This window comes from Ictidomys tridecemlineatus, chromosome 6 (assembly GCF_052094955.1).
Source record: "Ictidomys tridecemlineatus isolate mIctTri1 chromosome 6, mIctTri1.hap1, whole genome shotgun sequence".
NCBI lineage: Eukaryota > Metazoa > Chordata > Mammalia > Rodentia > Sciuridae > Ictidomys > Ictidomys tridecemlineatus.
This window is the reverse complement of record NC_135482.1, coordinates 51,694,305-51,708,168: the sequence shown is the minus strand read 5'-3', so window position 1 is coordinate 51,708,168 and position 13,864 is coordinate 51,694,305. Positions and strand designations below refer to the sequence as shown.

Here is a 13,864-nt window from a genome sequence, read left to right as displayed (position 1 = left end):
CTTCCTAGACCAGTGGTGTTTAGCCTTTTGTTTTTGACTTCTGTTAAGCTGCAAAATTCTTTTTACAAATGAAATGTGATATGGATTCCTAACATAAAAACAGATAAAAGCAGAACAGCTCTAGTCTGACTTTCCACACCCTTACCAATACCCTTCCTCTTTTCTTTTTCGCACCTCTATCCTGAGAAAGCTTCTTTTTGGGAAAACAGATTTAATGAACAGGTCAGCATTTTCTAAGATGTATACTAATGAGTGACCTTTATGATGAATGATATTTTATTCTTTTTACATTACAGTTGATGGAAATACCTGGGCACAAGTAATTGCCTTATACCCAACTTTAGTAGAATGCATCACCTGCTCATCTTCAGAAGTCTGCTCTGCACTTAAAGAGGCACTGGTACCCTTTAAGGATTTCATGCAACCACCAGCATCCAAAGTTCAAAATGGAGAATCTTGACCAGCTACAATACATTTGAAGGAAGAAAAATATCCTAAAGATTGTTTGCTTCTTAGTCTTCTGTAAGAAGGACATTTCTTACTACAAATGATTCTTGGCAACTGTTGTTTGCCTCCTTTGAATTGTAATTACCTGAATTCAGTAATTCATATTACAAGCTTACACATCAACAAAGGCTCATGACTGAGTAGCAGTGCAAGCCTTTAATAAATTAAACTGATGGAAGGGATCAGTTAATGCTATAACATAGCTGCTACCATATCTTCAGTTGGTGATTTAAAAGTGAGCTTATGTACAGTTTGTGGTGTATGTGTTAATGATGTACTTTTTAAAAAGAAAAGATATTTCAATTCCGTCAGATTTATTAGGCTGGTGTTTTTGCACCCTTTTTCAGGTACAAAATTGTACTAAAATTTTATGCAAGATTGTACTGTAACATTCCATATTATCTACAACCAGCCTTTGTAAACAAAGGGAACTGATATACTTGTGTGTATAATAAATGGTACAGTTCTGTATAAAATAGTTGAATTTATTGTTTAAATTTTAAAAATATTGATAATGTTAAATGCTTGAAGCTCTATTATTAATTCAAAATTATTTGCTCACCTTTTTTCTTTAATTTGCCTTCTTATGCAGCAAATAAGTTTACCATGTAAATCATACAGTTAGCTTCTTGTTTATTTTATATGTATTGTTAGTGACCATTAACATCCAACTAGAAAGGTCATGTGAACACAGCAGCAAATAGTCTATGACCTGCTGATTTTGCAACTTTGAAATATAGGTTATTAACCTAATACATTGAGATAATTATAGCACTATGACTCCATCATACCTCATTTATTTAAATCTCTCTCCAAACTTTCACTTAAGTCTGTTTTTATATTTGCTGTCTTTTAAAGACTTTTCATATTTTATATTTCTACTGATTTTTTTCCTGTGACTAACATTTGTCACTGTCTTTGAATTATTACCCAGACAAGATTTCAGATTTCCCAAAATTTTGCCTGGGAGATTTTGTTCATTTCAGTGCTTCATTTTGTAATGTTTTCACGAGAAGGAAAATAACTATAGTAACCCACATGTAAAAAATGTGTGTATGTATTTCAAAACAATGACAAGTGTATTTTTGGAAATAGACAAACATTTAGAAGTATAGTAAACTTACTGTCTTGGAGTAAAATGCTAGTTTTTGTTTCACTCTCCTATCCTAGTGAAGAAGAAAAGTGCTCTTGAGTACATTAACGTGTTTCTTTAAAAACTGACCTAGCTCACTGTATTTTTTATTTAATGTATTATGCTATTATAATATTTTTCTTCTGAGTTAAATTTTCATAATCACTTATGTGAAAACATGAAGATGTTTAAAACAAATGATTATTCATAAGAAATAATAATGGTCTTGGTATTAGTGTACTGGAAGGATTTTTTATTTTAATAGAATTTATAAATTTCAGCCCCTCTAGAATAATCCTAAAACTGCAAGGAGATGTTAGAATTGAGTAATGAAGGGAATGCAATTTGGGGGTCTCTTGTAATTGTGTAATTATTTAATTTGCACTATTATCTGTAAACATGGTAAGGCCTAGTTTTTGAGGGAATGTGTTTATTTATATGAATCAGTGAATTTCTATTTTATTATTTCACCTGATATTAAGGTAAAATATGGCTTTTCATAGATTTTACTTTCAGCATTTTCCTTAAAGTTGTGGGGAAAAAAATTACCCAAGCTTAATTTTCTATATTTGAATAGGTTAAGTTGGGAATTTAAAAAGTATGAATATCTTGATAGAGTATTGAAGTGGAATAACAAGGGTAGTATACCATTTTAGTAACATGTTAAAAATATTGCCATGAACTTACATGAAGTAAAAATGTCTATTTTTGAGAAATAACAGATCAATTGCATTCAGAATGATTGTTCTCCAGTGAAGGTTAAATATGAGTCAAGGGTATACAGCATACATTTATATAAACTGAATAGTTTAACTTTCAGTACTAGGACCATGGCCTGCTGTTCAGAACACATTAATGTGATGAATGTGTTAATACCATAATCAGTGAAAGTCTTAGTGTCAAGCATGTGAGCTGCCCCCTGGGTAGAATAATTGACAGACCTTTTCCCCCAGCATATCTCCTACAGCTCTCCAGGAGTCACTGATAGCAATTCATGCTCTTGAGGCAAGCTTTCCTCTAGACTGTATTTTTTGAAAATATCCGGACTCCAGGGAGATTAACACATTGACCTGGCCTTATTAGTGTGAATTGGGTTCTTTAGAAGAACTAGGTTGTATAAAATTGCTAGATGCCAAGAGATTCAAAAAGGAAGCTCCCAAAACTATGTTCATTTTGTTGCACAAGTGAGCCTGTTAACTAGTCCTTGAAATAGTGCTAATAATGTTCTCTGGGATACATATTAGAAATACAAAGTATTTAAAGCCTCACATAATCACTTTTTGTCACTGACAAGGCCTATGTTGTAGTTTGATGAACAATAGGCAACAATTGGATGATTAATGAGGTTCTTTTCTATTTTGTTCTTTATAAACAAACAGTTTTTAAATAGATTGATTTTCAGTTTCCAACAATGTTAGCACTGCCAAGAAAGAAAAGTTCGTTTTGTAGTGTCTTATTTAGGATTTCTTTTTAACTAGTGTTAAAAGTTTTATTAATTTTATTGCATATATTCATGAGTAACATTTACTAGGAGCCTGTTTGATGCCATAAGGGGAAAAAATGCTATGAAGTCTGACTTTAATTCTTTATTTTTAATTTTATTATATAAATAGCTAACTTTTATGTTGTTTCTCTCCTGTTTTCCTCTCTGTGGTTATTGATTCCAATTTTGCTACATTCTTTAAAGAATGTCAGCAGAAGGAAGAGATGAACAAGTTAGTGATATATTTTATCATGGATGATTAACATTTCCTTTAAGTAGCAGGCCAAAAACAACTGTTATTTGTTCTTTCTCATATAACTTTGAGTATTTTGTTCATTATCACAATTTGGTACCACTAGTCCTAGGTGAAAAGATCCAAATTTAAAAATTGAGGGTGAGGTAGCATAAATTATTGAACAGAACTAGGAAACAACTGAAAAGTATAGTATGCATTAATGAAGTGGTTATTATTACATCGATGTCAATGAAGGACAGTGTAGTTATTGTATAATGGCTAATACATTCTCCATATAGAATAATTTAGATGGGTAACTAAATCCTTAAAAAGACTGCTTGCTATATAGGGGGATCTTTCTAGCCAAGGCAGAATACTTTCAGGAACGAACCAACCTTTGATTACTACAGAAATTAACTGGAAATGTAGAAACCCTGGAATGGATCAAAGTCTGGACCCAAAATATTGTGGTCTATAGTATTTTTGTTTTTGTTTTGTTTTTGATAGAAAACTACCAAAAATGTGTACAGAAGTGGTCTCTTTGGAAGCCTTGCTAGCGTCTAATATGTTCCTTAGATTTCCACTTAGTAGATTTGGCATTTTGGCAGATATGTGTAATGTATTATATTTTACTATGCTTAGTGTTGCTGGATCATATTTATTTACATTATTAGTGAATTTTGCTTTTTTTAAAAAATCACCATTTGTGAGAAGAACAAGAATTCACATCACATGGTGTGTCACCAACTTATATTTAGTGGGTAAATAGTTTTTTAATATTTCATGACCATTTGGATTAAATTTTTTTGTACTTCTGGAAAGTAGAGTGATGCTTTCATTTTGAATGAAAAGTTTTTATAGATTGGAAAAAGAAAACTAATATCATTATGTCTTGAATTGTATGCATACCACTTCAGATGGGGTTAGATAAAATAAATTTCCTATAAATTTAGTAATTCAGAATATACCAGCAGTGGTTTTTTTTTTTTTTTTTTTTTTTTTTTTTTTTTTTTTTTTTTTTTTTAAGACATGCCAGGAGTCCTTTTGTGAATCTGAATACACTTAGTAATTTTGGCTAATTGAAGGCAGTGAAGCTGAGGTTCTGCCTATTCTTTGACTTTTAGCAGTATATTAACTTCTCAAGATTCTCTTTCTTTTTCTTTTAACAGTACTGGCTATTAAACTCAGGGATTGTACCTGCTAGGCAAGTGCTCTACCACTGAGCAACATTCCCAGACCTTTTCTTTTATTATTTTGAGACAGAGTCTCACTAAGTTCTTGATACAAGCCTTGGACTTGTGATCCTCCTGCCTCAGCCTGTGGAGTTGCTTGGGATTACAGGCATGTACCATTGTGTCTGGCTCTGTTTCTTATTTCTAAAGCAGATATTATAAGTTGCTACTTTTTAAAGAAGAAATGCATAATTTGAGTTTGAAATTGATTTCATAATAATATTCTTAGGGTAATTATTCAGGTCATTTGATAAATGTACCACTATATTCTAACATTTTTGTCATCCCCCTCCTCCCCAGCCCACCATAGGCATCTTTTCTTTTTTTCTTTTTTCTTTCTTTTTTTTTTTTTTTTAATGTGTTTACCTTTTCCTCTTACTTTCTTCTGGCTTTTCTCTTTTCATTTTTTAATTCTCTGCCTCTTCTCATTCTGTTCTTCCTTTAATTCACCTCTCACTTGATCATAAGTAGCAGAACTATTAATGATAAAACCACAGTTCACTACCTAATAAGATTTTGTAAGTCCTTCCACTTTGCCCACTATGCTTAGTGTTAATTGCTTAGTGTTAAATAGAAGAACTTTAACTTGTTATTCATTTTGCAAAAAATGAAGTTCCCCTGCCATTTCAAAATAGAAGAACAAGATAAAGTAATTGGTGACTATAGCTTCTACTGTCTTTCTGAATCCACAGGGATTCTATAACATGAGGGATGTAACTGCTAAATTTGGAAACGATCATGTCTTTGCTGTGATGTGAATATAGAGAGATGATGCCACTTTTCTCAAGGAGGAATATTTAAAATCTATTGACTTGAGGGTTTTTTGTGTGCCTGTATTTTGTTGTTTTTTTCTTTTGGAAGAAGGTTGTTTTGTTTTTTAAAGATAGGTGCTTTGAACTGTTTTAGATTTATGTTGTCCAAATATTACTTATTGATTGATAATATTTGCACTGTCTACTTTGAGGAAGGATTTGAGGCAGCCTATTGTCCCTATATTTCATCCATTTGTTTTTCTGTTGCAAAGTAGTAATTTTGTGGAACACCTAGGACACCTAGTTCTTATCTCTGAATCTTTCTATACTATCCATATGCTTGTTGCTTATGTTTATGCAGAGGTCAATTAAAACATTCCCAATTATGCTATGGGATTGATTCTAGTCCATCAAGTAAGAAAAAGGAAAGTATTGAGTTTTGAGAACATTTTTAGTTGCTGCAAATGATGTTACCTTAAATTATATTTTAGACTAAAAGTCAATTAATAGAGCAGCCAAGAAAGATCTCCTAAGCCATGCCTTTATTTGGAAAACAACTGCAATATAACAAGTACTTTTTTGTATGAAGCTTTACTAGATGGAGAAAAATTCCAAAGCTACAATATTTCAGGCTTATTCTTTTTATCTAAATAAATAAAATATTAAGCTGTAGCCCCAACTGTGCAAATTTTGTTTGCTTTCCCACTTTTACTACCTCTGTCACAATTTTAACACCTAGCATACAACCCCCATCTCTTAAGGCAGTTACCATATGGTGTTTATGTCAGACGAAACATTTATCTAATTTTGTGAGATTCTGTTTCAGTTCCCAACACAGTTGTTAAAAGTATTGCCACTGTTGTACTTTTTCATGATAATTTTTACATTGTTGATGTGTATCAGCTACATATTATAATCATGAAAATCTTTGGGCTTCAAACTGAAATGTTCTTTGTAGTCGAGGATATATTTTTCAAAAAGCTATATTGTCATAATGGTAATTGTATATATATATCCTGAATTTCTTTTACAGTTACTAGCATGATTCTAGGTTCTTATTTATGTGCCAGCAGAACTCATTTTCTCATTATAATATAAAATCATAATTTCTTTGATAATGTACCTTCAGATTTGATCACTGATTCATTTTTCTTTACTATCTTTTGTTTGCTTTCTCATCCCCATTAATTCTAGACATTATTGACACCCCACATTATTTGACTGTTTAAAGACAATAGTAATTCAGGTGTTGTACATCTGTAATCCCAGTTTCTTAGGTGGCTAAGGCAGGAGGATCACAAGTTCCAGGCTAATTCAGTCAATTCAGGATGTACTGAGAAAAAGGGTGGTGATGGGGACTTTTATAAACCAAGTCTGGAGCCAGACTGGTTAACTTCAAATCACAGCTCTTTTATTTACCAGATATATGACCTGAGCAATTTAATTAACTTGTTTTGGTTTTCTCATTTATGAAACAGAGTTAATAGTGATATTAACTATTGTTTATTGGAATATAAAGAGTGTTATAAAGCACTGGGCCTGGCACATGGTAAGTTTTAAGTAGTAAGAAACATTTGGCACACATAATTCAAGAAATATGCAAAAAACCCATAACTTCTCATGCCATAATAGGAACTAATTATTCCTTTTACTGGACAACCACCAACTATTAAGAATCTACTGTGTTCCTTGTTGATATGTGACAAAGTCATTAGGGGATCTTACGTGCTGCTCATAGCTAGTTGGGGGAACCACATGCCAAAAATAATAATAAATGCAAGGGTATATCAAGAATAGATTTGTCATTAACAACATTTTAGCTCTGATTTTGTGTTAAGTATTGAGTTATTGTCTCTTCCCTTATGGAGGTCACACTATAAACATGAGGGATGCAACTGCTAAATTTGGAAACGATCAAATTTAACAAATGTTAAATGACCTTTAACAAATGTCCAAAGTACAAAGAAAGACAAGCTTAGATTAATATGGGATCATAAAATAAGGAAACTTAGCCTAGTCATCTGTGGTTCAGGTTACTATTGCTATTAGTGTTCAACAGAAATATCAATAAAGAAATGAAAGAGATGGGCATGGAAAAGACTTCAGGAGGCTGAGGCAGGAGGATCTCTAGTTCAAGGCCAACTTCAGTAACTTGAGCCCTAAGCAACTTAGCAAGAACTTGTCCCCCCACCAAAAAAAAAAAAAAAAAAAAAAAAGGAAAGAAAAGAGGGCTAGGGGTGTAGCTTAAAGGTGAAGGGCCTCTGGGTTTAGTTCCCAGTATCAAAAAGAAAAAAATAGAAGAATGAAAGAATCAGTGGTGGAGACAGAACTTAAAATGAACCTTAGAAGCTCAGTGGCTTTCCAGTAGGTCTAAAGGATACTGGAGGGTATTTTCGCAAGTAAAAGTGAGAAGGCACATCTGAAATAAGAGGAAACTGTTAATGCACTTTGGTTTGTAAAACAAGTTGGCTGTGAGAGATTGAGGCTTAGTCATGAAATTCCTTGAAAGCTAAGCAGAATACTGTGTGGCAAGGTTTGGTATTTTTAAGAATAAATACTAAAACTAAGGAAGAAAAACTCTTTAAGTTATACGCAGGATAGAGTATAGGAAATACGGAGGAGAGAAATCTAAGGCCTTCCAATTTTCCTGCTGAGGTGATGATAAAGATTAGCTGAAGATGGTCACATGCAAAGAATGCTTAGACTCCCACATATTACAGGTGGAGAAAAATAGAGTTGATGATGATAGCACACTGTGGATGATTATACTGATGTCAGCACTGTAAAAAAACAGGTTAATTGTGGAAAGGAATATGATAGGGTAATAGCTTGATTAAATTTGGTTGGAGACTTTATTGCTCTAGCAAACCTGTATACCTTAGACCAAACAACTGTTTAAAATGGCCACTTAAAATGCTATGCCATTATGACAAATGAATTTGCTATGGTGCAAGATGTGATCCACTATATAATGAATTAGCAATAAGAGTGGGGTCACAGCAGCTGTATCATTGCTTATCAAGCAGGGTGGTGTGAATTTTCTACACTTTCTAGAAAGGATCATTGTGATATATAGTTGCATTTATGCTTTGTCAAGTAAAGCATTTAATTCAAAGTGTATATATACATACATGGACACCTAAACAAATACATAAATATTAATTGGAAATAGTCCAGGCAAAGTCCTTCAGCAGTTGCTTTAAAATTAGCATAACATTGGGATCTAACACTGGACATATCCATATATATTTTATTTTCTGAGTATGCACATATAAATATGAAGCCCATCTGGCTGGAAGCTTTTTAATCTGAAAATGGTTTTGGTCCCATCACATAAAGCATATAGAACAAAAGGGGGAGGCAGGCGGTATTTAATTTGCAGTGAGATTCTTGGCCTCACTCTTCTCCAAAATTGAGGTTTATTTTAAAGAATTACATTTGTTTTGTATGCATTTTTGCCCAATTTTGCTGTGAATCTGAATCCTCCAGATGCTGTGAAAGAATCAAAATATGGACAAAGTCCTAAAGTGTATCTGAACACACACTTTATTTCTCTCCATTCCATGATTTTGCTAGCCTGAATTTCCAGGAGCTTCATGACTAATACAGTAAATAAAAAAGTGAACGCCTAGCTGGTTATAGTGGCGTAAGCCTACAACTCTAGCTACTTAGGAAGCAGAGACAGGAAGATCTCACTTTGGAGGCCAGCCTCAGCAATTTAGCAAGGCCCTCAGTGGTAAAGCGCCCCTGGGTTCAACCCGAAATATCAGGGGAAAAAAACAGGATGTCGAGATAAGTTTTAATTTCAGCTAAACTTTTAAGAAAATTGTCCAGACATATGCTTAAAAAACGTACTCATCTGAAATTTAACTGGGCCTCCTGTGTTTTATTTGGCAACTCCTAGGGACTTCTTTTAAATAATTTGTTAATGTGCATAAAAATTTCTAAACGAGAAGTTAAAAAAAAAAAAAGTTGTCTTTTTTTTTTTTTTTAACAGCAGATGAGGCTCCATAGCAGTCAGCCTTCTGCCAAATTTAGCCTAAAAAAGTGGGAAAGAGAAACAAACATCACAAGTCTCAGGAGCCTGCGCATTAAAAGGAGCTGTGCAGCAGCTTTCCCGCCAGTTTTCCGCGGAATGTAGCACAGCGGCCACGCCGCGGGGGTGGAGCGCTTACGGCTGTGTCCTTGCCAGATAGGAAAGGAGGTGCCGGAAACTTTAAACGCCGGCCAGAGTACAACGTGTCCACTTAGGCGGCGGTAGGCGCCGCCATCTTCTTCGCCGGCAGAGACGGGGAACACACGGGCTCCACTTTGCCGGCTAGAGCAGACTGGGGGGCCTTGCCGCGGCCTCAGCACTCTGGTGACGTGGAATCGGGGTCCCCCTATTCGGAGCTGATTTCTGGTAGCACGTTGAAATCCGCCAAGGCGGGGAACGAGGACGCCGCCTCGGTCCCGGATGTAAGATGGCGGCGCAGGGGGCGGACTGGCTGGGCGGTCACGTGGTGGGGAGTAGCGCGCCAGCCTCCTTAAGTGATCTCTATGGTTCGTCCGGACGCACTGGAGCAGCGGAGCGCGAGACGGGTCGTGTGTCCGCGCGTGCCGAGCCGTCGTCACCCAGCCCGCCGTGCAGCCCGGTTTCAGTTTGACGGGGTTTCTGTGTTCTGTTTTCGCCTCTTGCAGAGCTGAGCGGGATTTCCCCGAAGGATGCTGGGGAAAGGGTGGCTTGGGGACTTCCGGGCTATCCCTCAGCTTCGTCGGGGCGCTGGAGCCCGCGGCCGTCTCGGCCGGACGCGTCCGTGCGGAGAGCGGGCAGGCAGCGGCATGGCAGGGGTGAGGCGGGAGGGTGCGGGCCCGCCCAGCCCCCACCTCGGGCTCGGGGCGGAGGGCGCAGGACGTGGCAGGCACCCCCGAGGGCGGCGGGCGAAGCCTGGAACGATGCTCGCCGCTTTCGGGGTTTGCTGGACCTAGTCGGCGGCTCGCTGCGCTTTTGCCGCCCATTTCCTGCTTTCTAGCGGCACAGGGGACGAGCTCCCCACGGGGCAGAGGAGGGCGCGGCTTTCTCCGCAGGACCCCACCACCCCTTCTCCCGAGCGGTCGATGGCACGGAGATCGCGCGGGTAGCCGAGCCGCCTGTGGCTCCGCAGCTGGGCGCGCGACGGCAGCGGCCCAGCTGGGCGGGGTCTCGGGCGCGGCGGGGAACGCCAAGAGGAGAAGGCGAGGCGGGCCAGCGACGGCCGAGGAAGGACGCGGAGCGGCCCCAGCCGCGCTGCCCTCCGCGTGGTCCGGTGGCTCCCGACACCATGGCCCTGGCTGAGGTAGTAGTTTGTGCTGTTGGTCGGGTTGTGACATTGCCCGCTGTGGAGATAACTGCGCAAGCTACTGCCTTGCTAGTGCTGGTGATGCTCAGCGCTGCGAGGACAATGGCTGGGAATCCCCTTTGTTTTCTGGGGCGCGGGGGCGCAGGGACAGCCCGCGGAGCCCCGGTGCCAGCGCCGCGGAGACCGTTAGCTTCGCGTCTTCCCGGAGGAAGGCGCCAGGGCGGAGGGGTGGAGGCGTTGCGTGGGAGAGCCTAGGGGAGAGCCGAGCCGTCCGATTCGCGCTCTGGAGGGAAGGAGTGGAATTGTGTGAGATGCCGACACGCAACTTTTCACCCCAGATAATTTTAACTGTGCTTTCAGTGGTTAAAGCCAGATTTAATTTGTACCTGCTCCATTCGTGAGCTGTAGGGCGGAGTGGAGAGAACTGTGGTGTCGTGCAGAACTGATGTGGGGACAGAAAGAAGGGTGAACCCTGTAATTTCAAAGTTTATGCCTTACCACCTTAGATCTATGTTTTAAAATTTTTAATATTGCTCGAAAAAATGTAAACCTAAAGCAATTTACAGCTTCTGTTTTAACTTTTGTTTGCAACCCCTTGAAGGTGATTGAGTTTGTAGTCGAACTGCACTATTCAGATTTTTTAAATGTGTAAAGCAAAAATAAATTATTTCTACAGTGTGCTGTGTTTTGTTCTGTTTTCTTTTTAGTTAAACTTAAGGTCCAATAAATTCTGGTGCAGTGGGATTTCAGACTTTCAATACCCATGTTATGTGGTACTTTATATCGTGTTTTAGTATGGAAATCAAGACTGTAGGAGTTGTAAGGTATGTTTTCTAGAAACTAAGAGTTTAAAATCTAAGAACATCTAGTTTGATTCGTCAGCGACTTCTAATAGGAAAATACAGTTTTTATAGAGAAAATGTAATTTGGGTAACTAATGAAAATTACTTGATATTTTAAATATCCTGAAGTCTGTGTGGAACATAACCTATTTTTAAATTTTTTTTCACTGAGAGAAGTAAGTGGTAAATATTAGTACTTTTTTCTTAAAAACTTGTATTTGACTTGTGCAGATCATTTTTGTCACAATTTTCTATTGTTTTTAGATGCTCTGTAAAAGGTGAAAAAAGCAATTCTTTGCTAAGAAAAATGCACATACAAGGAAAAAACTTTTTGAAACCAATTGAATCACTTTTGTCCTCTTCTGTAGGAGTTTGGTGCTTTTGTAATTACAAAATGATCTAATAAGCCTACCTTGATTGGATTTTGGTTTAGCCTTTTGGATGACCTTAATCTGATCTCCTCAGGATGGAGCCATCTCATTGTGAAGACATGAAGAACCTTATCTTGAATCTTAACTTGCAAAAAATATTTGACTATTGGCTTTGTTTGCTTTTGTTGATTGCAAAGAGCAAAGTAAATTTAGGACTTATTAAGTACCTGATATTTTAAATGATAAAAACCTCTGGGATGCATTATCAATCTTGATTTACAGAGAAATTAATAATAAAATTTTTAATTTCATTTTCCAGGACACTTAACCAAGATAATTTATAACCACTACACAGTTTAACCTTTTTATGGAGAATCAACAGTTGCTAATTTACATCCACCTTGAAGTAATATAAATTCTGTTGGTAGTTTAGATCAGAAACTCTCAGTGGCCTGAACAGATAAACTTACTTGTAGTTTGTCTTGTGCTTTTAAAGTAAAATTTGTTCAAACTAAACTGCCTACACAGTTAATATTTTGAATTATTAGATATTTAGGAACTTTCATAGATTGTTGTTTGCCAAGTTACCAGAGAAAATGCTGCCATCAGCTGACTTTTTAGTCCTATAGTTATATTTTGCTTTAATCTTTTACTTTAAAAATGAATCGGCTTTTTACTTTCCCAGTTTTCTACATGCTGATGGAAACTACCAACTGAATATTTTCATTGTTGACAGTTGCCTACAAGGAGAACTTGCCTTATCAAAAAATATAGCTTTCCAAGTCAGTATTATTGACATTTACTTGGTGTAATTAACTTTTTGTAAAAGGTCTGCTGTCAAGCATTTAAGTAATTTGTAGTCGCAAAAAGCCACCAATGAGAAGAAATAAGGCAGTATTTTGAGAGCTCTTCTCAAGAGCTGAATCAAAGGAAAGATGGGTCATAGCAATGACATTTTAATAAATACCATTCTCAACTGGAAATAGATAACAAGGTATACATGTTGTACCTTGTAAAGACTCTTGGGGTGCACAGTTTTGCTTCATATCCCAAGACTTCCTTATGTTGTATATATATAAAAAAAAAACTTCATTTATGAGTTATTTTAGATAATTGCCTTTTGACATGTAGTCAAGGCTGACCAACAAGGATGCACCCAAGACATTTTGTCCTGTGAAACAGCACCAAAGGATTTTTTTAAATTTTTTTTTTTTTTTTTTTTTTTGGTGAGAAAGGCACTGAGAATTGAACCCAGGGGCACTTAACCACATAGCTACATCTTCAGCACTTTTTATTTTCTATTTGAGACAGGGATTTGCCAAGTTGCTTAGGGTCTTGCTGGATTTTTACTGAGGACGGTCTAAAAGGTGAGATCCTCTTGCCTCAGCCTCTTGAGTCATTGAAATTATAGGATGTGCCACTCTGGCTGTCTCAAAATCATTCTTCCTAGAGGCACTTGACAGAGATTAGTTCTTAGGAATAGGACTGAGGAGCCAAGAAGGCAATATTTCCTCATAACTACATATTCACACTCGTGTTTATTCCAAGAAACCTGACAAAAGAGATTACTTTCCCACCATATAGCCCCTTCATAATTTCTGCAACAAAAGCAAATCTTTAAAAATGAATTAGACTAGATCTTTAATAACGAAAAGGAGATTTGTGACCATCATATAATCCAAAAAGCTATTGATGGGGGCTGGAGATGTGGCTCAGTGGTAGCGCGCTCGCCTGGCATGCGTGCAGCCTGGGTTCGATCCTCAGCACCACATACAAACAAAGATGTTGTGTCCGCAGATCTGGATCTCTCCCTCTCCCTCCCTCCCTCTCTCTCTTAAAAAAAAAAAAAACTATTCATGCCACTATTAGCTAGCTAGATAAGAAGGAAAAATATTAAAATTACCCATGATTGTCTAAAGAAGTTCATTGTTTTTTCAGATTGCACTGTTAAGTCCATGGGGAAAGTGAAGTAATTGTACAGGTAGGTCATTG

At 37.2% G+C, this 13,864-nt stretch overlaps 1 protein-coding gene across 6 annotated transcripts in view; it reads left to right on the top strand.

Annotated features, from left to right (window-relative positions):
• Mon2 (MON2 regulator of endosome-to-Golgi trafficking) overlaps positions 1–11,337 on the top strand; it is a 116,536-nt gene extending 105,199 nt beyond the window's left edge. For all 6 annotated transcript variants that reach the window (XM_078053219.1, XM_078053218.1, XM_078053217.1 and 3 more), the window contains one exon: positions 297–11,337. In XM_078053219.1, coding sequence (XP_077909345.1) covers positions 297–460 — 164 coding nt within the window. In that variant the 3' untranslated portion in view covers positions 461–11,337. The remainder of the gene's footprint in view (positions 1–296) is intronic.
• The last annotated feature ends 2,527 nt before the right edge of the window (positions 11,338–13,864 follow it).